General features: G+C 42.2%; 2 protein-coding genes and 1 non-coding gene across 5 annotated transcripts; 1 reads left to right on the top strand and 2 right to left on the bottom strand.

Annotated features, from left to right (window-relative positions):
- Window positions 1–151: 151 nt before the first annotated feature.
- Window positions 152–8,436, bottom strand: LOC139539062 (60 kDa heat shock protein, mitochondrial-like). Its single transcript, XM_071341762.1, has 10 exons — window positions 8,269–8,436; window positions 6,458–6,633; window positions 5,871–6,206; window positions 5,513–5,702; window positions 5,157–5,325; window positions 4,544–4,643; window positions 2,795–3,040; window positions 2,094–2,268; window positions 1,770–1,948; window positions 152–1,439 (listed from the first exon to the last, which is right to left on the bottom strand). Exons 2-10 carry the CDS (start codon window positions 6,629–6,631, stop codon window positions 1,278–1,280), a joined length of 1,731 nt encoding a protein of 576 aa, XP_071197863.1. The 5' UTR covers window positions 6,632–6,633; window positions 8,269–8,436; the 3' UTR covers window positions 152–1,277.
- LOC139539231 (small nucleolar RNA SNORA63) lies at window positions 4,294–4,420 on the bottom strand. The gene has a single exon (XR_011667889.1). It is a non-coding gene; the product is annotated as a small nucleolar RNA SNORA63 (small nucleolar RNA).
- Window positions 8,437–8,607: 171 nt separating the features above from the next.
- Window positions 8,608–22,078, top strand: LOC139539065 (MOB-like protein phocein). Of its 3 annotated transcripts, XM_071341768.1 has the most exons (8): window positions 8,850–8,999; window positions 11,039–11,194; window positions 19,272–19,334; window positions 19,635–19,735; window positions 19,830–19,959; window positions 20,298–20,377; window positions 20,456–20,567; window positions 21,225–22,078. In XM_071341768.1, exons 1-8 carry the CDS (start codon window positions 8,997–8,999, stop codon window positions 21,354–21,356), a joined length of 777 nt encoding a protein of 258 aa, XP_071197869.1. In that variant the 5' UTR covers window positions 8,850–8,996; the 3' UTR covers window positions 21,357–22,078. The 3 variants fall into 3 exon arrangements, with proteins under 3 accessions (XP_071197868.1, XP_071197869.1, XP_071197867.1); XM_071341766.1 differs by lacking the exons at window positions 8,850–8,999; window positions 11,039–11,194 and adding an exon at window positions 15,483–16,168; XM_071341767.1 differs by lacking the exons at window positions 19,272–19,334; window positions 19,635–19,735; window positions 19,830–19,959; ... (1 more) ...; window positions 20,456–20,567; window positions 21,225–22,078 and adding exons at window positions 11,617–11,706; window positions 11,862–12,034 and having other exon boundaries at window positions 8,608–8,999.
- Window positions 22,079–22,254: the final 176 nt, after the last annotated feature.

The following is a 22,254-nucleotide window of genomic DNA, read 5'->3' as shown; positions in this document are numbered from 1 at the left end:
TGACAGACGATCACCAAATTGACAGCAATTTCATTCTGGGGTGGATTATCTGAGTGATGTTAACTATTGCGTTTCCCAGTTCAGTATGTCTGGCATTGTACTATGAAATGATCAGATATGTGAAGTGTTTTTGTTCATGAAAGCACAATGGTCTTGTTCAGAACATTTGGTTTTATTAAATAAAAACAAATTAAATGTCTACATTGTACAAAACATGTCAAATGATCACGGTTGGTTATTTGCTAAGAAATAATGAACTGGGGGGAAAAACACATCTCAACACTTCTTGAATGCACGGTAGTTTATAATACCTATAGAACACACACACAGTAAATGTAGGCTAAACATCAATGAGCAGTAAGTACAAATCCGGTCATGAGGACATCAATGGGTTTCACATTAACTTGTGGCGTGGACCTTCACTGGCCCAAACTGCTGTAACTAGTCCGACCAACCTACAGTCAACCTCTGCTAGAGAGACATTCTATAGAATTCTGATATGAATGTTTTGGTTCCAAAGTTCTAGAATATTTGAGTACTGAAATCAGGCAAAATAAAGGAATGCTCATGCTCTGCAATTATTTTATTTTCTCAACTGAAAAGGTTACAGTTCCTCCCAACATTACGAGGGTGAAACAGGACAAAAATGATAAAAAAGGACAAAGCTAAAACTAACAAAATGTTACGACAAAAATTGACAGTGGCATGTCTGGCCAAGTTTCCTTTCTCCAGTAAACACCCTTCTATCTATAGCTATCCTGTTTTTAACCATTTATTAAATCGGCCTCGTCTTTAACTTCAGGAAGTTATAGGCTTCATTACTTCCATTTGATAGAAATTACAATTTATCAATACCAGCACTACATTATTCGCACTGGTTAGCATCTTTCATAAACAGTGAATATTCTGCATGTTGGTGATGGATGATGACGGCCATGTTTGTGAGGTAAATGGAGGGGGTCTCAGAGCCTCAGTCAGAAGGGTAGAGGGATGGAGATGGTGAGCGAGGACAGGCTGGTCGGGTAGAGGGACAGAGAGAGGCTGAGCGAGGACAGGCTGGTCGGGTATAGGGACGGAGAGAGGCTGAGCGAGGACAGGCTAGTCTGTTCTTCCAGAGCGTGGAGGGGAGACAATCAGCAGAAGTAGTGTGGTTCATCCATTTGCAGCTCCAACAAAACTCACCGCCAGTCAGTTTGGGCAAGTCTGGGGGTTGGAGGGACAATTTGCCCCCTAGCCCCACGCTGCCATTAAGGTTTTACAGCGCTTTGAGGTGGGCCTTAGAACATGCCACCGCCCATACCTCCCATACCGCCCATACCTCCCATACCTCCTGGCATGCCACCCTCCTTCTCCTCCTTGGGCAGCTCTGTGACCACACACTCAGCAGTGGAGAGAAGGGATGCAACACCTGCAGCATCCATTAGTGCAGTCCTCACCACCTGTAGGGGAAGACAGACACAGTCATTGTTGTAATACAGACATACACCAAGAGAGGGAGCAAGAGCACTTCAGCAGAGAACCTGTAATATCACTAGCAGCCATTTTCTGTCTATGTAACTTCAGTCTAGCGAAAGCATACACAGTAATGTAAGTAAACCTTATTGCAGCAACTAATAAATCTTGTACGAATTAAAATTCATATAACTTTGCCAACATTAGTTCTGTACATTTTCCATCACTATAAAATTAACCTGTCTTTATTATATTTTTGGTATGCTGGGTGAATGACAGCCAAATGACAGTGTAGTGCCGCGTTAAAGCATCCATACCTTGGTGGGGTCAATGATGCCCTTCTCTACCATGTTGACGTACTCTCCTTCCATGGCATCGTAGCCGATCTCCACCGCGGCCTGAAGGATCTTCTCTACCACTAGAGAGCCCTCCACACCAGCGTTCTTAGCAATTGTCATGGCTGGCACACGCAGGGCTCGTCTGATGATGTCAATTCCTATAGACAGGAAGCAATATAACAAGTTAAGCTACAATATTTCTGTTCAAAAGTTTGAAATGAAAATGGAACATATCCCGCCACTCCCATGTGACCAGATTAAAACCGATTGGCATGCTGGGTAAAGATTAAGAACTCTACTTACCAATCTTCTGGTCAGCGTTGATGGGCACGAGAGCATCCAGGGCAGGGATTGAGCGCAGCAGGGCACAGCCACCCCCGGGCACGATGCCCTCCTCCACAGCGGCCCTGGTGGCATTCAGGGCGTCGGTCACACGGTCCTTCTTCTCATTCACCTCCACATCACTCGTTCCTCCCACCTGAAACAGAACAGTCAGTGGGTGACTATCTCTTTCATGCATGGTGGATACAGGAGCGACTCAAATGTAAATCCTGTCTCACATTAGGAATCTCCTAATGTCAACTCATCCTACCTTATTTTTTTTGCTCCACATACAAACTTATACATACGAACAACAACTTACAGAAGCACACACACACTACATCTCATCTGCCCAGACAGCATGCATTATTGTTTGCCACTAGGCCTCAAATAGCATGGGGTGATGGAGGAAAAACTATTTCAATAATAAATCATTAGATTTTCCCATTGTGTTGATGGCGGATTGACTGATTTAAGTTTTTAGTATACATTTATTTTTAAAGATTTGAATCGCCAGCCCATTATATTCTAGGCTTATTTCAATAGCCAGGACCAAAAATGTGACAATATTCAGGGACATTAAAAGGACTTAACAAATGTAATGAAATCATACTGCCATCTATCCCTCTTAAGCGCACTCTCTTCAATCCCCTCCATACACCCCCGACCTCTTCTCCTCTGACCTTGACCACAGCCACTCCGTCAGATAGCTTGGCCAGCCTTTCGTTGAGCTTCTCCTTCTCGTAGTCGCTGGTGGTGTTCTCCAGCTGCTCAGCGATCTGAGCCTGCCTCTTCTCGATGGATGCCGTGTCTCCCTTCCCCTTCAGCAGCATGGTGTCGTCCTTGGTCACTGACACCTCACCCACCTGGCCAAAGTCATGGGCCTGGATGTCCTCCAGGGCAATGCCCACCGCCTCATCACCAAACACCTAAGGAAGAGAGAGGAGGCATGTCAGTAAAGGAAGGGCAGGATTTGAACAGGTAATCATTGGCCCTGATAAAATATTTTTAAAATGGTCTCCATCTTTTAAGAGGGGGACAGAGGGTGCACTTCACCATTATTAGAATAGTGCCATTGGGTGCTGAGTTAAACCCTTAACTTCTCTAGGGTAGGGGGCAGCATTCGGAATTTCAGATGAAAAGCATGCCCAAATTAAACTGCCTGCTTCTTGGGCCCAGAAGATATGATATGCATATAACTGGTAGATGTGGATAGAAAACTCTAAAGTTTCCAAAACGGTTAAAATAGTGTCTGTGAGTATAACAGAACTGATTTGGCAGGCAAAAACCTGAGAAAAATCCAGTCAGGAAGTTTTTTTGTGTGTAGTTTTCTATTCAATGCCATTACAGTATCCATTGACTTAAGACTCAAATTGCAGTTTCTATGCCTTCCACTAGATGTCAACAGTCTTTAGAAATTGTTTCAGGCTTGTATTCTGAAAAATTAGGAAGTAAGAGCAGTCTGAATGAGTGGACCCTAAAGTGTCACAGAGCTTTTTCATGTGCGAGACCGAGAGAGTGCCTTTCTTGTTTACCTTTTAAATTGACAACGTTATTGTCCTGTTGAAATATTATTGATTATTTAGGCTAAAAACAACCTGAGGATTGAATATAAACATCGTTTGACATGTTTCTACGAACTTTACGGATACAATTTGGATTTTTTTGTCTGCCTGTTTTGACTGCGTTTGAGCCTGTGGATTACTGAAGAAAACACGCGAACAAAACTGAGGTTTTTGGATATAAAGAACAAAAGGAACATTTATTGAGTAAATGAATGTCTGCTGAGGGCAACCATATGAAGATAATCAAAGGTAAGGGATTCATTTTATCTCTATTTCTGACTTGTGTAACTCTTCTACTTGGCTGGTTACTGTTTGTAATGATTTGTCTGCTGGGCTATGTTCTCAAATAATCGTAAGGTATGCTTCCGCCGTAAAGCATTTTTAAAATCTGACACCGTGGTTGTATTCACAAGAAGTTAATCTTTAAACCTATGTAAAATATGTTTTGTTTTCTGAATTTTTATAATGAGTATTTCTGTATTTGAATTTGGCGCCCAGCAGTTCACTGGCTGTTGAAGAGGTGGAACGCTAACGTCTCACGTACCCAAGAGAGGTTAACCATGGGATAAGCAAGATTATGCAACATTCATTGATTGGTGAATCATGCCAGTGAAGATGTGTCTGAGACCAAGCGTCCCTGCCTGCTGTGGGATGCTAACAGACAGGGATAGGAGAAGACATGTTTCTGTGTGCAGGGGGAATGACAACAGCATTGAACAAGCTGTACTGTAACTTATCCTGCTTTTCCTTTTCTCAAGTAGTGATTGACTGATATAAGTATGGGGTGGTTACAGTGTAAAGTGTTCTTACAGTAGAAATGCTGTCCGTATAGGCCCTACAGTGATGATTAGTGTAAAGTGCTCTTACAGTGCCCCCGGTGGCGACGGCTATGTCGTGCAGCTGGGCCTTCCTGTTGTCTCCAAAGCCTGGGGCCTTGACTGCCACCACTTGTAGTCCCACCTTCAGCCTAAAGACAGAGTAAAGGTTAATATAACACATCAAACCAGACACTACCCAGCACCTAAGTAACAGTTAAATTAACACACCCAAACTGATATCACCCAGCATCTACACACATAGAGGGCAGGAATAGCAAAATTGTCTACAGCTTTATTTTGAGGTTGACTCTTCAGTTATCAATACCCAGAGCTGAATGATGTTGGTGATATATCTCAGTGTTCTATATTAGTAGTGCAGCCATGTGAGCTGGTTGTGTCCCATTTGCCCGGGTGCTCAGTCAGTGTTGATGTGAAGGGGAAAGGTCCTTAAAACCTTAACCTCAAGGGTGTTTACTGGTTAAATAAAGGACACTGACTGACCTGTTGAGGACAAGGGCCTGTATTCACAAAGCATCTGAGCAGGATTGCTCATCTAGGATCAGGTCCCCCTGTGCATATAATTATGATCTAAAAGCCCAAACTGATCCCAGATCAGAACTGCTACTCTGAGACACAGGGTGCTAAAGGGACAGGGAACTGACCTGTTGAGAACCAGGGTGCTGAGGGCCTCTCCGTCCACGTCCTCAGCCACGATGACCAGAGGTTTGCGGTGCTGGTTGGCCAATTCCAGGGCAGGGACGATGCTCTGGACAGTAGAGATCTTCTTCTCACTCAGCAACACATAGGCATCCTGGAACTCACACTTCTGGCCTGAGGGGCAGAGATGAGAGATGATATGTTAAAGCTCCAAAATGGCCAAATGTGGAGAATCAAGATCATAAAAATAGATTACATCTGTAGAGCATCAAGATCACCAGTGTGCTGGAGTTTCTTTCAATCTTAAAGCCCCAAAATAGCTGGGCTTGGTGGTGGGATCATGGCAGAGAGGAGACCTTACCTTTGGCTGTGTTGATGAAGTAAGGGGAGATGTATCCGCGGTCGAACTTCAGCCCCTCAATGATCTCAAGCTCATCATGCAGGGTTTTGCCATCCTTGACAGTGATGACTCCCTTGCGGCCCACTTTTTTCATGGCGTTGGAGATGATGGTGCCGATCTCCACGTCTCCATTAGCAGAGATGGTGGCCACCTAGCAGACAGAACATTGAAAACTTTACATTCAACATCAAAAAGGATGTCTTAATATAAAGTAGAATATAAATATTGCATCCGTCTATTAAATAATTATTTGTATCAATTGAATAGATATGAATATTGACTTATTTGATCAATCCATATTCTTAACACAATTGGTTACCTGGGCAATCTCCTCAGGTGTGGTGACTGGCTTAGACATCCTCTTCAGTTCAGCAATGACGGTCTCCACAGCCAGCATCACGCCACGGCGGATCTCCACAGGGTTAGCGCCTTTACTAATGGTGTCAAAGCCCTCCTTGGCGATGGCTCTGGCCAGCACGGTGGCGGTAGTGGTGCCATCTCCTGCTTCCTCGTTTGTGTTGTTGGCCACGTCCTGGACCAGCTTGGCACCGATGTTTTGGTACTTGCACTTCAGGTCGATGGCCTTGGCTACAGTGACGCCGTCCTTGGTCACCTTGGGGCTGCCCCAGCTCTGCTCGATGATTACTGTGCGACCCTGCAGAAATGCGGCAAAGGATACAGCTCAAAACACTTGTGTTCAGTTGTTCCTGCCCGAACAAGACACACCGTGGTGCACAGGGTTCTTCGGGTGGAAATAAAGTCCAAATAAAAAGTGGAACAATAATGAATTGGTTACACATAGCACACACCCCACCCCTGGGTGAAATTTAAATCTTACATAATTGTATATATTCATTTGGCACCGCAATAGCAGAAGGTATAGTCATAGCAACTCCCTCCTCCTACCTTGGGACCCATGGTGACGGCGACAGCATCAGCCAGCAGATCCACTCCCTTCAGCATCATGGCCCGAGCATCGGCTCCAAACTTGACGTCCTTGGCGTAAGTCCGGGTGAGGTGGGGGGCCAGGGCCCTGCAGACCGGCCTCATCTGTCTCATCACCGTGGATAGACGCAGCATCTCTGGAGGGGGAGATAGAGAAAAATTATAGGGGCCACACTGCACATTACCAGTCATTCAGTTACAGAGCAGCCAAAAACGTTATTTAATATTTCAGCTGTTAGCTATCTTGTTTTAATATACACTTAAATTGTTGGTAAAATCTCAAAGTAGCAAACAGGAGTCCATGTTAGCCCTGTAACAAATGAACCTTCTGGATTATACCCAAGACTCCTTCTACCCCCTCCCCCGGCCCATATGTCACATAATGACAATGTCTGGAGGTGACAAAACAAGCTATACAGTACAACATATTGTCCTTTCATGATACAGCAAGAGTTGTAAGGGAGGAATTAATAAATGAATGACAGAATACCCATGACGAAATACCCCCGAAAATCTCAAGGACATAACCCAGAGCAAGACCACAAGCAAATGTGTATTTGAAGTCTAGCAGAAAGACAAAGAAATATCAATCTTACTTAGCAGAACATGATGGTCTAAAACCGAAAACGTCAAAAGGAGGGAATCTTAATAAACTGTCACAGTAGGCTATCATAAATTAGCTTACATGTTGGCAGAATTTATTAGTCTATATAACCCAAATCAAGGGCTGAGGTCAACATATTGCACATTTCTCAAGGTCCTGAGAACAAGTAGCATAAGGAGGGTACTTTAGCAGCCTGATTCCATGTCTGGCACAGTGTTGTGCATCTGATTACAAATTAATCTGAGACGTTCATTCGGAGTCGTAAATGATTTATTTCTGTGATGGGGCGTTTGTTGAGATTTGCTACATCCTTACTGAAACGTCTCGAACCGGTCTTTTCCTGATTCTCCCCACGTGTGCTCAGGTCATGCGTCACAAGGTCAAAATCGCACAGCGTATGGAGCGTGCGCAGTAAATGCCTTAACTCAATGAATGAAGTACAGTACTGAATGAATAAAAATGTATTTGTAGTAAAAATGTCCCGCACAAGCATTATTTGTCAAATAATTCGACATACAACAACATTTATATCGCAGCCGATACCAGCCCGAGGTAGCCATTTATTAGATATCCCAAATTGATTTTGGATAGGCATTTAGAAAAAAAATGTTGGCAAGACTGGGACTACGTTCATTTTTCACGCCTGTATGTAGATGTATATAACTATGAGTGAGAAAAATTGTGCGTTTAGCAATCTTTTGGAATTAGGCCTAGTTGTGATGGTGACCAAATATCTTGTAGGGGCAGTTAGTATATCATGATATGCATGAGTCAATGTTAACGTCACCAATTGGGCTATCTGTCATTACTGAATTAAGATCAGCGCACATGACAACATCAAAATGAACGTGAAAATCATTGCTTAGCTAATGTTAATTGTTAACTAACTACCATCAAAAGCTGTAATGTTAGTTAGCTACCAATTAAACTTACCAAATAGATAAACTTACGGAAAATACTGGAGAAACATCGACAAGTAGCGATGCCATAATTACCAGTGCCTGATATTCAGGGCCATTAGGATGTAAATGACCATTCCAAACGAGCATGGCTATTTATTTGACTGTCCTTGCTGGAGGCTTGAAAATACTAACGATGCTCGCAAAAGCATGACGTTTGAGACAGTTCATTATGCTGTTTAGATTTATAAAGACATAATAGTACTTACTTGTCGTTTGAAAGATTTTAGGGTGGCACGATTTGGTCGTCTGAAGGAAACTGAATGATTAACGTTATAGAGTTGAGAAGAACGACCAGAGGTGTGGTGCAATCGAACTTCAGAGACAGCACTGCACATGGCTTTTTGCATCCGGGTAATTTACTGGTCCGCCCCAAAACATGCATAGGGGAAATATAAATTATATTTGCTGAAATTGAGTGAAATTTTGTATCATATGTATTGTATTTCAAATTAATGGGCTATCTGTATACATGCATAAGGTAAATGACTTTATTTGGTGAGTTTATCGTGTAAAAATATAAACTTGTCACTGTAATGCACGTTCCTGGGCACCCAGATTCCAGAATGTGCTATTGGAAAAAAAAAGAGGGGTCAAAGTTGGCACATTGTGCAACATTGCTGCGAATTGCAATCACATAAAAACTCATGAAGCATTAGTTATAATTTCATCATAACTGTCCTGACGAGTCCCCCCTGCACAAGTGTGTTCATTTTATGTGTGTACGTGTTATGACGTGCTTTTTTGCGTTCTGTAGAGGTTATGGAATATTCTGGAACTTAAACTGTCCAGGAACCGTAAAGTAAGGACATTTGAAGACACGCATGCGCGTCCCAGTTCTCGACATTTCCTCACGTGGAGTTTCAGCTTGTTAGATCCACACTCAAGAAGAAATCGGGGCTAAACATCACGAGGTTTCAACGACTATCACTTAAAGATGGTAAGGCATTCTTTCTTAAAACAATGTAACATAGCTAAGATATAATTTAGGATACTTAACGTTCTGCCACAAACAGACTTGCTAGCTAGCATAACGAGTTTCATAACGTTAGCAAACCAGCTAGCTTGCTAATTATGCTTTGTTTTCTCTCAGACAAGGTCATGATGCCATTTTCAGTGTTCGCACAAATAATCGAGCTTGCTAGCACCACTGCAAGAATACAGGATGAGATGAGTTTGGCAGGTTCACACTGCGCAAAGTACTTAAGACAATGTCAAGCGAGCTGCCATGCATGATTGCGCAAAAGCAGATCGTTAACAGTTAACAGACACCACTTGAAACATTCAATCTCCAATCGTTGGTTATTGGTGAAAATATACATCTGAAGTTGGTATTGCTAGCGTTGTACTTCGAATGAATGAAGTGATGACACGTGACGTGAACCATATTTTGCCTAAACTAATCTGAGGCCGCATGCTGTGTGGATGATCCTTTGTGCACATAACGTTAGCCATCTGTTTTAAAAAATAAAATAATGTTTATCTCATTTTACATTTTATTAATTGACCGATTCTGTTTTTTTCTGTTTCATTGTCGTGTCCTTGCAGAACGACAAAATGAAATACCGGCTCCTTATCAACCACTGGTTTACGTTGCTTCAGAAGTCGTGATCCCATGTGCAACTGCGTCAGAGCATTTTAAATTGGTCCGTGTTATCCAGGGTCCTTGGGATGTTAGGTAGGGTTTAGGGTAGGGAAGTCCAGGATAGCACTGACCATTTTCATTTGATTATTAATTTCCCACACTTGCTGCATGTTTAAACATATCAGACTAGCCTATATACTACAATAACTTAACTTTAGTATGCAACACAATTCCACATTGGAATACTGCCCATTATCTTAAATATGATAAACTGAGGGATCTGAAGCATCAGACAAATCAGTTACTGAAGAACAGACCTTGAATGTTTTCTCTGGAGGTCTGGGTCCTTGAGACCACTATCTAGACCCCACAAAGCCTTGGTCGCCATGCGGGGGGGTGTCTTGCTGACTTGTTCTGGAATTTACTCTAACATTCCCGCCATGATTAGTCTAGAAGATTATCTGTGGGTCAGGGTTCTGTCCTTCACTGAGATCATGGTAAACATTGACAGTGCATCATCCTCCACTGGCCCCCCTAAAGAGTCAACATCCTTGAAAACCACTGTTCATCCTCCACCTCCTCTGTCTCCCCAGTTTCCGAGATGCCCTTCACTCAAGGTCAAAGATAAATTTGCTAGCAGACTGGCAGCTGGTGTTGTAAATCTTCTCCGTTTTGGCACCTTGCAATGAAAGAACCCACACTCTACTTTCAGTAGTCTTAGTTTAAGCTTGAAGATCGTCCTACATCAGATATCAAACAATTGCTTTCTTTATGCCTTTCATTAGTGAATACAAAGGGTTTCTTTGTTGCCTTTGGCAGGCTCTACTTGGCAAATTGCATGGACACAGCTAGTTATCAAGGTCCATCCCTATGGATATTCCTCCCCCATTCTAATGTAATGAACGCTCTGATTTCCTGTTGCCGTTACAGAGGTCTGTATAGGAGAGTACCACTAACCTGTAGTAAGTAGGTTTATGAATACCTAGTTGGTAACTTGACCAAACTTACCAAACCAAGAACTCTGGGTAGACGCCAAAGGTTTAAATGTACATATTCCACCAAAATGTCCATAATTTCAGTGACAGATGGCTACAACACATCTCCTTTTGGCTATTTAAGGGGCCACAGTGGGGGGCCCCTCCTGCTTTTGTTACTCAAGTCTTTACCAGTTCACACAATGGATCTCAGGCTCTACCTAGTGGCTATTTGAGGGTATGACCATTGAATGCCAAGCACTCACTGTAGAAGAGTCCAAAACTCTTCAACTCTGCTGTGCTATTTAGCTAAAATCAGTTGCAATGTTTTTTTGTTTTGTTTTTTAAGTTAGATTACAATGTTTTGTTTGTACATTGTCTCTGTCAAATTAAATTAAATACTTCCCCTTCATCTTATAGGCTTTCAGGAAATTCCTTCCCATGTTTGACCGGGTGCTGGTGGAGCGTCTGGCTGCAGAGACTATGTCGAAGGGGGGCATCATGTTGCCAGAGAAGGCCCAGGGCAAGGTGCTGCAGGCCACAGTGGTGGCAGTGGGACCAGGCTCCACAAACCAGGTAACTTACTGCTCCTGTTTCACTCTTTCCGGCCAAACAATAGCTTATGGCTGTGCTGTCGAACTAACTGGCTTGTCTGTCTGGTGTGCAGTTGATCAGATTTCAATGCCAGGAGATTAGAAGTGTTTATCTTCAGGGACCACATTGATACAATATAGTAATATTTATGTGAGAGCTTGCTGCTCTGGCTTGTGGCCATAAAGATAGATGGAGGACGCATATATCTGTGCCATTCTAGCATCTGACAGCATGGGCAGTGCCATTGGGGCTACTATTCATAGGAAACCCCACACAGTTGACTACTTTAAAATGGTGCAAGCCCCGCAATGGTGCTGTCCATGCAAAAATGGCTTTTGGCCACTAGAGGCTTCTATCATTCTCTATGGTTGTGTCTAAATGTGTTGTCTACTGATCTCATTCAGAAAGGATATCTGACACCCATGAGTGTCAAAATTGGAGAGAAGGTCCTTCTGCCAGAGTACGGAGGAACTAAAGTTAACCTGGAAGACAAGGTATGTCTAAAAATGTTATCTATAAAATATCATACTTATACAATGATTAGTTGTGGGAGTAATCTACATGTTCATTAGAATATAAATAATTATGACCACAGTAAAAGCAATTGATACTTCTAATTGTCTATTCAATTTCTACATTTGTCTTTCAGGAATACTTCCTGTTCCGTGATGCTGACATCCTTGGCAAATATGTAGAATAGTCCTTTTTGCTGTAAAACCTCCATTCATCCTAATATAGGTTGCCTCGTTTTTGTTATGTTATTCAATTGTAAATAATTCTGATCATGTTTTGTTACAATAATAAAGTTAACTATTGAATCTAGATGTTTTGCCTCTTTCATATTCCTGCCAAGCAGATATTCTATGAAGAGAGGATTTTATATGTGCAAGTGTGGACTCTTCAGGCTGAGGAGTGAGTTTGACAGATATAACAAGTTGAATATGCATATGAACTTTTCACAAAAATCAGATCTTCATAAGATTTTGTTGAAGTACCAGTTGATTAGCAACTGGTTTTGATAAATGGAAAAGTCCTTCCACTCCTGCAATACACTTGTACCATGAAATTAAAGATTTCTTTCAAATCAGGGATGGGCAACTGTACTGTTATATTACTGCAGATAAATATTCTATATACAGCAGCTTCAGAAAGTATTAAGACCCCTGGACTTTTTCCACATTGTTACGTTACAGCCTTATTCTGAAATTGATTACATTGTTTTTTCCTAATCCATTTTTTTATTCAATCTACACACAATACCCCACAATGACAAAGTCAATTCAGGTTTTTAGAAATGTCATCAAATTTATAAAACTATTACATTCACAAATATTCAGACCCTTTACTCAGTACTTTCTTGAAGCACCTTTGGCAGTGATTACAGCTTTTTACACTTGTATTTGGAGTTTTTCCCATTCCTCTCAAGCTCTGTCAGGTTGGATGGGGAACGTTGCTGCACAGCTATTTTCAGGTCTCCAGAGATGTTTAATCTGATTCAAGTCCGGGCTCTGGCTGGGCCACTCAAGGACATGCAGAGACTTGTTCCAAAGCCACTCGTGGTGTTTTTGGATGTATGCTTAGGGTCCTTGTCCTGTTTGAAGGTGAACCTTTGCCCCAGTCTGAGGTCCTGAGTGCTTTGGAGCAGGTTTTCATCAAGGATCTCTGTACTTTGCTCTGTTCATCTTTCCCTCGATGCTGACTAATCTCCCAGTCCCTGCCTCTGGAAAAACATCCCCACAGCATGTTGCCACCACCATGCTTCACCGTAGGGATGGTGCCAGGTTTCCTCCAGGCGTGATGCTTGGCATTCAATCTTGATTTCATCAGACCAGAGAACATTGTTTCTCATGGTCCGAGTCCTTTAGATACCTTATGGCAAACTCCAAGCGGGCTGTCTTGTGCCTTTTACTGAGGAGTGGCTTCTATCTGGCCACTCTACCATGAAGTCCTGTTTGGTGGAGTGCTGTAGAGATGGTTGTCCTTCTGGAGGTTTCTCCCAACTCCACGAAGGAGCTCTGTCAGAGTGACCATCGGGTTCTTGGTCACCTCCCTGACTAAGGCCCTTCTCCCCTGATTGCTCAGTTTGGCTGGGCGGCCAGCTCTATGAAGAGTATTGTTTGGAGTCCATTCCAACCAAGACTTGGCACGCCCCCATTCTAATCGACGGGGCTGTAGTGGAGCAGTTTGAGAGCTTCAAGTTCCTTGGCGTCCACATCACCAACAAACTAACATGGTCCAAGCACACCAAGACAGTCGTGAAGAGGGAACGGCAAAACCTATTCCCCCTCAGGAGATTGAAAAGATTTGGCATGGGTCCTCAGATCCTCAAAAGGTTCTACAGCTGCACCATCGAGAGCATCCTCAGGGGTTGCATCACTGCCTGGTATGGCAACTGCTCTGTTATTCTTATCTTACTTTTTTAGGGATTTTCTTAACTGCATTGTTATGGGCTCGTAAGTAAGCATTTCACTGTGAGTTGTATTGTATTCGGCGCATGTATTGTACCTGTTTTATTCAGCACGTGACAAATAAAATTAGATTTGATGGTTCCTAACTTCTGCCATTTAAGAATGATGGAGGTCACTGTGTTATTGGGTACCTTCAATGGTGCAGAACTTTTTTGGTACCCTTCCCCAGATCTGTGCCTCGACACAATCCTGTCTCGGAGCTCTACGGACAATTCCTTCGACCTCATGGCTTGGTTTTTTCCCAGAAATGCACTGTCAACTGTGGGACATTTTATATAGACAGGTGTGTGGCTTTCCAAATCATGTCCAATCAATTGGATTTACCACAGGTGGACTCCAATCAAGTTGTAAAGGGATGATCAATGGAAACAGGATGGACCTGAGCTCAATTTAGAGTCTCATAGCAAAGGGTCTGAATACTTCTGTAAATAAGGAATTTCAGTTTTTTATTTTTAATAAATGTACAAATATTTCAAACCCTGATTTTGCTTTGTCATTATGGGGTATTGTGTGTAGATTGAGTAAAACATATTTAATCCATTGTAGATTAAGGCTGTAACATAACAAAATGTGGGGAAAAGTGTGTGTGAGTGAGTTAGTTGCGGCAGTGGTAAGAGCGTTGGGCTAGTAACCAAAAGGTTGCTGGATGAAATCCCCAAGCTGACAAGGTAAAAATATGTAGCCTCTGAACAAGGCAGTTAACCCACTGTTCCCCGGTAGGCGGTCATTGTAAATAAGAATTTGTACTTAACTGACATGCCAGGTTTAAAAATAAATAATTGTCTATATGTTTCCTTACGGCCCCCAAAAGGCTAGGGCAAGCTCTGACTCCCCATGATGAGGTCAGATTATTTTGTGGACCACACCCCATCAAAGTTGCCCATCCCTGCTTCAAATACCATGAGACAAACATACATGTGTGTATGCAATCAAGCAAATATGCCACGTGTCAATGACATATATATCTCTGGAGGAATGTAGTGGTGTAAAGTACTTAAGTAAAAATACTGTGAAGTACTACTTACTGTACTGTAATACTACAGTACTACTTACTATACTGTAATACTGTCAAGTACTACTTAAGATTTCTGAGGTATCTGTACTTTACGATTTATATTTTGGCCAACTTTTACTTTTACATTCCTAAAGAAAAGAATATACTTTTTACTCAATACATTTTCACTGACACCCAAAAGTAGTCGTTACATTTTGAATGCTTAACAGGACATGAAAATATTCAAATTCATGCACTTATCAAGAGAACATCCCTGGTCATCCTTCTGATCTGGTGGACTCACTAAACACATGCTTCCTTTGTAAATGGTGTCTTAGCTTTGGAGTGTGCCCCTTCTATGAGGTTTAACGGCAGTTGGCATCCAATTTGTTGCATTACCGCCACCTACTAGACTGGAGTACAACTCCCTTACACTTTGCTTGATAGATAAAACATAATAATAAATACCCTACCATCTAACACTACTCACTAATTTAAAAAATTATATAAAATAAAGTTAACACCACCCCACTCCACTAATTACATGTATTTATTCCTACCTCATGTCATCATCCTGAAAGGATGGGACATCACCACTTAACACACCCTGTAACTCTTCTGATGTCTGCACACCCAAATACCTCTCTGCAGCTGCCACCACAACCTCAATTTTCTGCGACTTCCGTTCCATCCCTGCAGTACAGTTGATAACCATTGCTATAAATGCTAAAAATCCAATCTTGTTGAATGTTATATCACTTTTTGGCCTATCCCTGGTATAACTCTACTACTCTCACCACTCCTCCCCCTTAACCCATCTTCCTCTACTTTCTTAACTGGCTCAGCATATGACAACTTCTGCTCTACTCTAACCTGCCTCTCGCATGGGACATTTCTGATCCCAGCCCCATGGGCACCCCTACAATTAACACATTCCACTACTTTCCCCAATACTACACATTCCTTTGTTTCATGCCCTTCTGCACACTTCTCACACCTTGGACCCTCCCTCCTATACACTGCTGCCACATGCCCATAAGCTTGGCATCTGCAACATCGTAATGTATTCGGCACATACGCTCGTACAGGATAACTTATATATCCTAGCTTCACTTTGTCTGGCAAAAACTCAACTCAAAAGAACAGACAATGACTCTTCTGTTTCCCCACTCTTTTACTTTTAAAACCAAATACGTTTAGACTTTTACTCAAGTTGTATTTTAACGGGTGAATTTCACTTTTACTTTAGTCATTTTCTATTAAAGGTATCTTTACTTTTACTCAAGCATGATAATTGGGTACTTCTTCCACCGCTTGAGGAATGTCCACTGCTTGGTAGCCTTGCAACTCCCTGTCCGAGCTCCTGGTACAGTGAATTGGTCACACACAAGTCAGTAAATGTGTGCATCATTTGCATCCGGGCATTCTGTCGAGATGGTCATGGCGGAGGGTACTGCAGTTCTGAGGAGGAATCGGCCTGGAACCAAGGCGAAGGTATGTTTCCACAAATCGAAATACGATTGCTATGGTAAAGAGACCAACGCTGACCACGGTGGTCTTGAAGGAACAGTGAATTCCATTCAGATTTTGGGTTTTGAGTCGTTTCTCTGTACGGTTAGCTCGGAGTTGTCTTTCCGGAAAATAGGAAGAGTCGGGCTTGCAACTGGGTAGCGTTAGCTAACGTTAACTAGGCTACCTAAAAACAACCACAGAGAATTTGAGACTTGCTAGGTAGTTAGACTTTAAAACAATGAAATATGAACACCATCTGAAAACCACTTTACTGTTGATAGCTAGCGAACTAGTAGCTAACCTAGTTTAAGTTAGCTAGATATCTAAGTTAGCTAACAGCTGGAGTTGTTGACATATTAGCTAGTTACAGTATCTAGCTACCGTTTGTAACTGTTAGCGAGCTATTTTGACATCGCTAACGTTAACTGTTCATGAGCTGCAGTCTTCAGCTACTGTACTTTAGCTAGCTGGCTAACGTTATATTATTTTCCATCAACTAGCTATCAAGCCAAGTAACGGTAATTATTTGTGTAATTATACTTATACGTGTCGCCAATGTAGTTAGCTAGTTTACCAGTAACTAATGTAGCTAGCTAAATACTGTATATTGTTTATATATTAGGATCCCCATTACTACTCTTCCTGGGGTCCAAACAGGATTAAAACAATTAGCTACATCACAACAAACGCAACAGCCTACATCATAAATAAAACAATATATAATGCGATACATTATTACTTTATTATGCAAATATACAACAGTGGCGGTCGTTAAAGATTAGGGAGGATTTTTTAAATTTTTTATGAGCATGGCCTTATTTATATTACAACATATTGGATGACTGTCATTCATATTCCATTCACCCAGCTCAATGTAACATTGATAGTTTTAGCTAGGTTACTACACATTATAGTTGAATTTTCCCTATACCCATCATCAGGTTTCTACAATCTAGACTGCGAATGAAAGTTTACAACAGGTGCAAAGGTCAAGAGAATATTTGAGTAATCAAAGTGACAGTGACACATTTAATACGGCCTTGCGTGACACATTTAATACTGCCTTGCACACTCTTGCCTGCATCTAGCTGATCTAGGGTGTAGTCATTAGTGTAAAAGAGAGATTCTATTGGACAAATTCAGGTATATTTATCCCAGTTCTGTTTGCTTCCGTTTTAAGAAATGTTTTTCAACAGAATCAGCAGAATAAATACACCCCTGAACACACACGAACACAGTTAACATTCATAGCAGCCACATACAAACAGCATGATTACTTTTCTAGTTGATTTCCTTCTCGCATCTACATGCTCTCTTCCCCTCGCATTTTCCCTTCGCTTGTGGACTTCAGTGCACAACATATCAGCTGTGTGACCAGGCGAAAAAACCTTTCCAAACCTTCATATCATAATCGCTAACTGCACACAGCCTACATCGTTGGCACCATATTAGCTAATATCATAGTTAACAAAACTACTACAACTAACAAGTTAGTAAATCCGCTACAATCGTGCAGTACAGTGTACAGTCAGCAGGCAGTTTAGCAGTTACACCGGCAGGCCCTGGTGTCAATTCATAAACCAAAAGCTTACCTTGACTTAGAGTTCCAGTTTTGGATAGCCATAGCATCCCTCTCTGTTTGAGCCAAGTGTTTGAGTAGGCTAAACTAGCTAAGAAAAGTGAAAAAAAAGACAACAAGAAACATAGCTAGCTCTCTCTTGCTTCTCCTTCATTTTTGAAGGAATTCATTTGTTTCAAAACTTCTCACAACTAGTCACAACATTTTATGCACTGCAGTGCTAGCTAACTAGCTTATGTTTTCAGTACTAGATTCATTCTCAGATCCTTTGATTGAGTGGACAACATGTCAGTTCATGCTGCAAGAGCTCTGATAGGTTGGAGGACGTCCTCCGGAAGGGGGTGAGAACCATGAGCATCCTAGGTTTTGTATTGAAGTAAATGTACCCAGAGGAGGACAGAAACTAGCTGTCCTCCATTACATAGTAAAAAAAGCCGAGCTGGTTCAAGCAACTGCCTTTCCAGCCTTGGGGCACACTTTTTTTTTTTTTATACAGTTTTCTTCCTTACGTTACACACACAGTCACTCCTCTTAATGTTAATGATTCATCTCCTTGGGCATTTAGCCACCATTATCTTTTTGCCTTGAACTTATTTCAGTTTGGTTTCCATTTTCTTGTTGGCACAGACCTTAGGGAATAGATTCTATTGGTGGTGTAACCATAGCAATGATACAAAAAGAAACAGACACGCATATTCCTAATGCAGGTGCATCTCTAATGGTGCTTTTAGTAATACACACCTATGCTCCTAATGCACATCTAATGAACCTCACGGAACTGGGTAATGGCTTCCCTTATCCTAATGACCTATTGATTATTGGTTTCCCTTAGCCTTATGACCCAGACACATAAGTCTTCCCTTAACCTAATGACCTATTGATTAATGGCTTCAGAGTGCCCGTCTAATGGCCTAGAGACGTATGGCTTGTGTTGATTCTGCTTACTACTCTGAGATGTAGCACCAGCTACACCATGGTGCTAACCTACAGAGTGCTGTTGAGGATACTGTAGACCTTCATAGCAAAACAGTGCTTTAATAAATTATTTGGTGACGTGAATATATACGTTTTAATGTCACATGCACAAGTACAGTGAAATGCCTTTCTTGCAAACTATTTAGCATCGTTTTATCAACAACAACAAAAATGCCCCCAAAAAATGGAATTCCCTCCACTGATGAGCCTCCACTGATATAAAATGATTATTAGAGTGTGTGTAGTGTGTGTGTCTCTTCACAGTCTGCGTTGTGCCGTGAGGTGTTTTATGTTTGTTTTTTTACATCTGATTTTACTGCACGCTTGAGTTACTTGATGTGGAAGAGTTCCATGTAGTTATCGCTCTATGTAGTCTGCATTTCCCAGAGTCTGTTCTGGACTTGGGAACTGTGAAGAGACCATCTGTCTAGTTAGATGAAATATGAAAGGCTGAGAGGTGACACTATTTTGCCCTTTGAGCCATAGCCACACATGCACTGAATATGATTATCGCTCCCTCTCTCACTGCAGGATTTCTACAACTGGCCAGATGAATCCTTTGAAGAGATGGACAGCACACTGGCTGTACAACAGGTGTGGTTGAGTTAGCTAGTAGGGCATGACTGTGGAATCCATTTTGAGCTTCAAATTAGCCCTAAGTGTCATAATTGCAGAATGCTGTTCGTAGCTGTCAAGTGCCAAGCCTGACGCTGACATGGTGTGCCTTATTTTAAGATGGCTGCCTGCTTCCCTATAAGATGCTTCGTAGGTTTATCTATTAATGGTTGACTATTGTGATCATTGTCACCCATGTCAGAACCTATTTCTTTTAGCTAGCTAGGAGGATGATGGCAAGATGTTTTGATCACTAACCTAGGCTCTTCCCCTGTTCAGTACATTCAGCAGAACATCCGGTCAGACTGCTCCGGTATCGATAAGATCCTGGAGCCACCAGAGGGACAGGACGAAGGGGTGTGGAAGTACGAGCACCTTAGGTACAGTAGCTGCACGACACACTGAGATCAAAAATCTTACTCTGTGTGGGTGTGTTGACTCAGTCTGTGTCTACCTTTCTCCCATCTGATACAGGCAATTTTGTCTGGAGCTGAATGGACTCGCTGTGAAACTGCAGAGCGAGTGCCACCCAGACACCTGCACCCAGATGACAGCCACAGAACAGTGGATATTCCTGTGTGCTGCACACAAGACCCCCAAAGAGGTGAGTGTTACTAAAATCAGAATGAAGAACGATTGTCCATGTACTCTTATAATCTCCACCCCTCAGAGCCTGGTTCCTCTCTAGGTTTCTTCCTAGAGAGGAGCCTTTCTAGGGAGTTTTTCCTACCCACTGTGCATCTGCATCTGCATTGCTTGCTCTTTGGGGTTTTAGGCTTCGTATCTATATAAGCACTTTAGGACAACTGCTGATGTAAAAAGAGCTTTATAAAATACATTTGATTTAATTCAATTCACTCAGGATAAACATTTTCAGCTCAGCCTGCAATGCACTATTCTGTATTTAGGATGCATGTACATTGCCTGTGCTTGGGTCCACAGTGCCCTGCCATTGACTACACCAGGCACACGCTGGACGGAGCTGCCTGCCTTCTCAACAGCAACAAGTATTTCCCCAGCCGGTGAGCACTCACACACACACACTATGTAAAGGAGTGCTTTGGTTCCCCACTCATATGCTTTCAATCTCCCCTACCCAGTGTGAGCATCAAGGAGTCCTCAGTGGCCAAGCTGGGTTCTGTGTGTCGCCGGATCTATAGGATATTCTCCCATGCTTACTTCCACCATCGCCAGATATTTGACAAGTATGAGGTTAGTTGAAAGTTCACACTACCCAAATAGACTTGGCAGTGAAGTAGGATTTGGGCTCCTCATACCAATTGAAAATGACAGTAAAGCTTTATTGGGACATTCATTACTTGTTTGAATTAGAACATATAATGCACTTATCCATACCACATGTGCAACCGATTGAGCAGGAAATGAGTGATTACCAACTCCTTTATTCTCCGTATGTGGCCAACCAGCTATGAACATATTCCATCTTGTAGTAGTCCCATGTTAAGCCAACAGGTGGCACTACAGACTTAGACATTAGGGAAACACTGGACTGATACTGTCTACTAAAGCTGAATAGAGTCTGATACCTGTGCATGTCCAGAATGGCCACTTCATGGTCTACTGAACTCATGCCCTGTGGAGTTCACCCATGTGATGACTCCAAGCAGACCAAAGCTATGGCTCTACATACTACAGTTAGTTCTGATTCTGGATGCTGATTAGCTGCTTTCCAGACATGATTTACTTCATGACAAATCACGGCTGTGACAGTCTGGCTTTATAGTAAATGGTCAGTCAGCCTCTAAACTAATGCATCAGACCTCAGATCACATCAACTCATCCTCTTGTTTAGGGGTAGAGGCTGTTTCTGGACAGGGCCCAACTCTCATCCTCTTTCCTTCCCTGTAGAACGAGACCTTTCTGTGCCATCGGTTCACGCGCTTCGTGATGAAGTACAACCTGATGTCCAAGGACAACCTGATTGTTCCTATCCTGGAAGAAGAGGTCCAGAACACCTCAGCCGGGGAGAGCGAGGCCTGAGAGGAGAGCAGACGTGAGTTCAAATACTAGTATTCAAATACTGCTTGATTGAGCTTGCCTGTTGCAATGAAACCAATGAGAGTCCCACAAGGCAAACCACCCACCTGGTACTCCAGGCAGGCTAAAGCAAACAAAGTATTTGAAGAGATTTCAGATAGTATTTGAACCCAGGTCTGATGCAGCTACACACTAGCCAGTCTCACTACTCTGTGGGGAATGTTGCTTTAACCTTTTGAGCAGCTAGATTTACAAAACCTACATTTAACCATAATGTGTTGATGACAAAGGCACACCCTTATGGGCTCCCTGTATATAACCCCTGATGTCTCCTCCCCACTATCATGTGTTTGCTGGTGCTTTGCTTTCTCCCCGTTGCTTTTGTTCTCTCTCATTGAATTCCAAATGGACTCCTTGCCACTCCTGTAGATCTGAGGCTTGGATAGGTGGAAGAATATGCAGACATTTCCAGGCAAGATGAAGCTATGATCATAATGCTTCTCTGTATCCAATCTTCTCTAGTTTACAGGGGTTTAGAGAGGCTAGGGGTCCATTTGTGGTTCAGAAGCCCTCTATGCTTGTGTTGCTCTGATTACACACCTCCCTCCTCATCATTAAGTTATTTTGTGGGAGGAGTCTTGTCTATCCGCCCCACTTTTTATTTTCCTTTAAATAATTACATTTTGTTACTGTCGACATTTGTCTTAATAAAAATAAGACTATTACCCCGTTGTTGACCCCCAAAAAATCCCTTTATGTATAATTTGGGCCCATCTTATGACTTAATTTTTAAAATACAACTTGTAAAAGTCATGGGAACATTTGAGGTTTACACCTCTCAACACCTGGATGAAGAAGGCAGATGTGAGGCCACCGCTGGAACTGTCAATTAACTTGTCCA

This window comes from Salvelinus alpinus, chromosome 14 (genome assembly GCF_045679555.1).
Source record: "Salvelinus alpinus chromosome 14, SLU_Salpinus.1, whole genome shotgun sequence".
NCBI classification, from domain to species: domain Eukaryota; kingdom Metazoa; phylum Chordata; class Actinopteri; order Salmoniformes; family Salmonidae; genus Salvelinus; species Salvelinus alpinus.
Note: the sequence above shows the minus strand (reverse complement) of the source record. Positions and strands in the feature narration are given on the sequence as shown.

Excerpts from the sequence above, each read along its gene's own strand:
- LOC139539062 (XM_071341762.1), bottom strand. The coding sequence starts at position 6,631 with ATGCTGCGTCTATCCACGGTGATGAGACAGATGAGGCCGGTCTGCAGG. Across the intron at positions 6,207-6,457 it reads CCGTCACCATGGGTCCCAAG|GGTCGCACAGTAATCATCGA; the intron begins GTAGGAGGAGGG and ends GCATTTCTGCAG. Across the intron at positions 1,949-2,093 it reads CAACGCTGACCAGAAGATTG|GAATTGACATCATCAGACGA; the intron begins GTAAGTAGAGTT and ends TCCTGTCTATAG.
- LOC139539065 (XM_071341768.1), top strand. Across the intron at positions 19,736-19,829 it reads TGGAAGTACGAGCACCTTAG|GCAATTTTGTCTGGAGCTGA; the intron begins GTACAGTAGCTG and ends CATCTGATACAG. Across the intron at positions 19,960-20,297 it reads CACACAAGACCCCCAAAGAG|TGCCCTGCCATTGACTACAC; the intron begins GTGAGTGTTACT and ends TTGGGTCCACAG.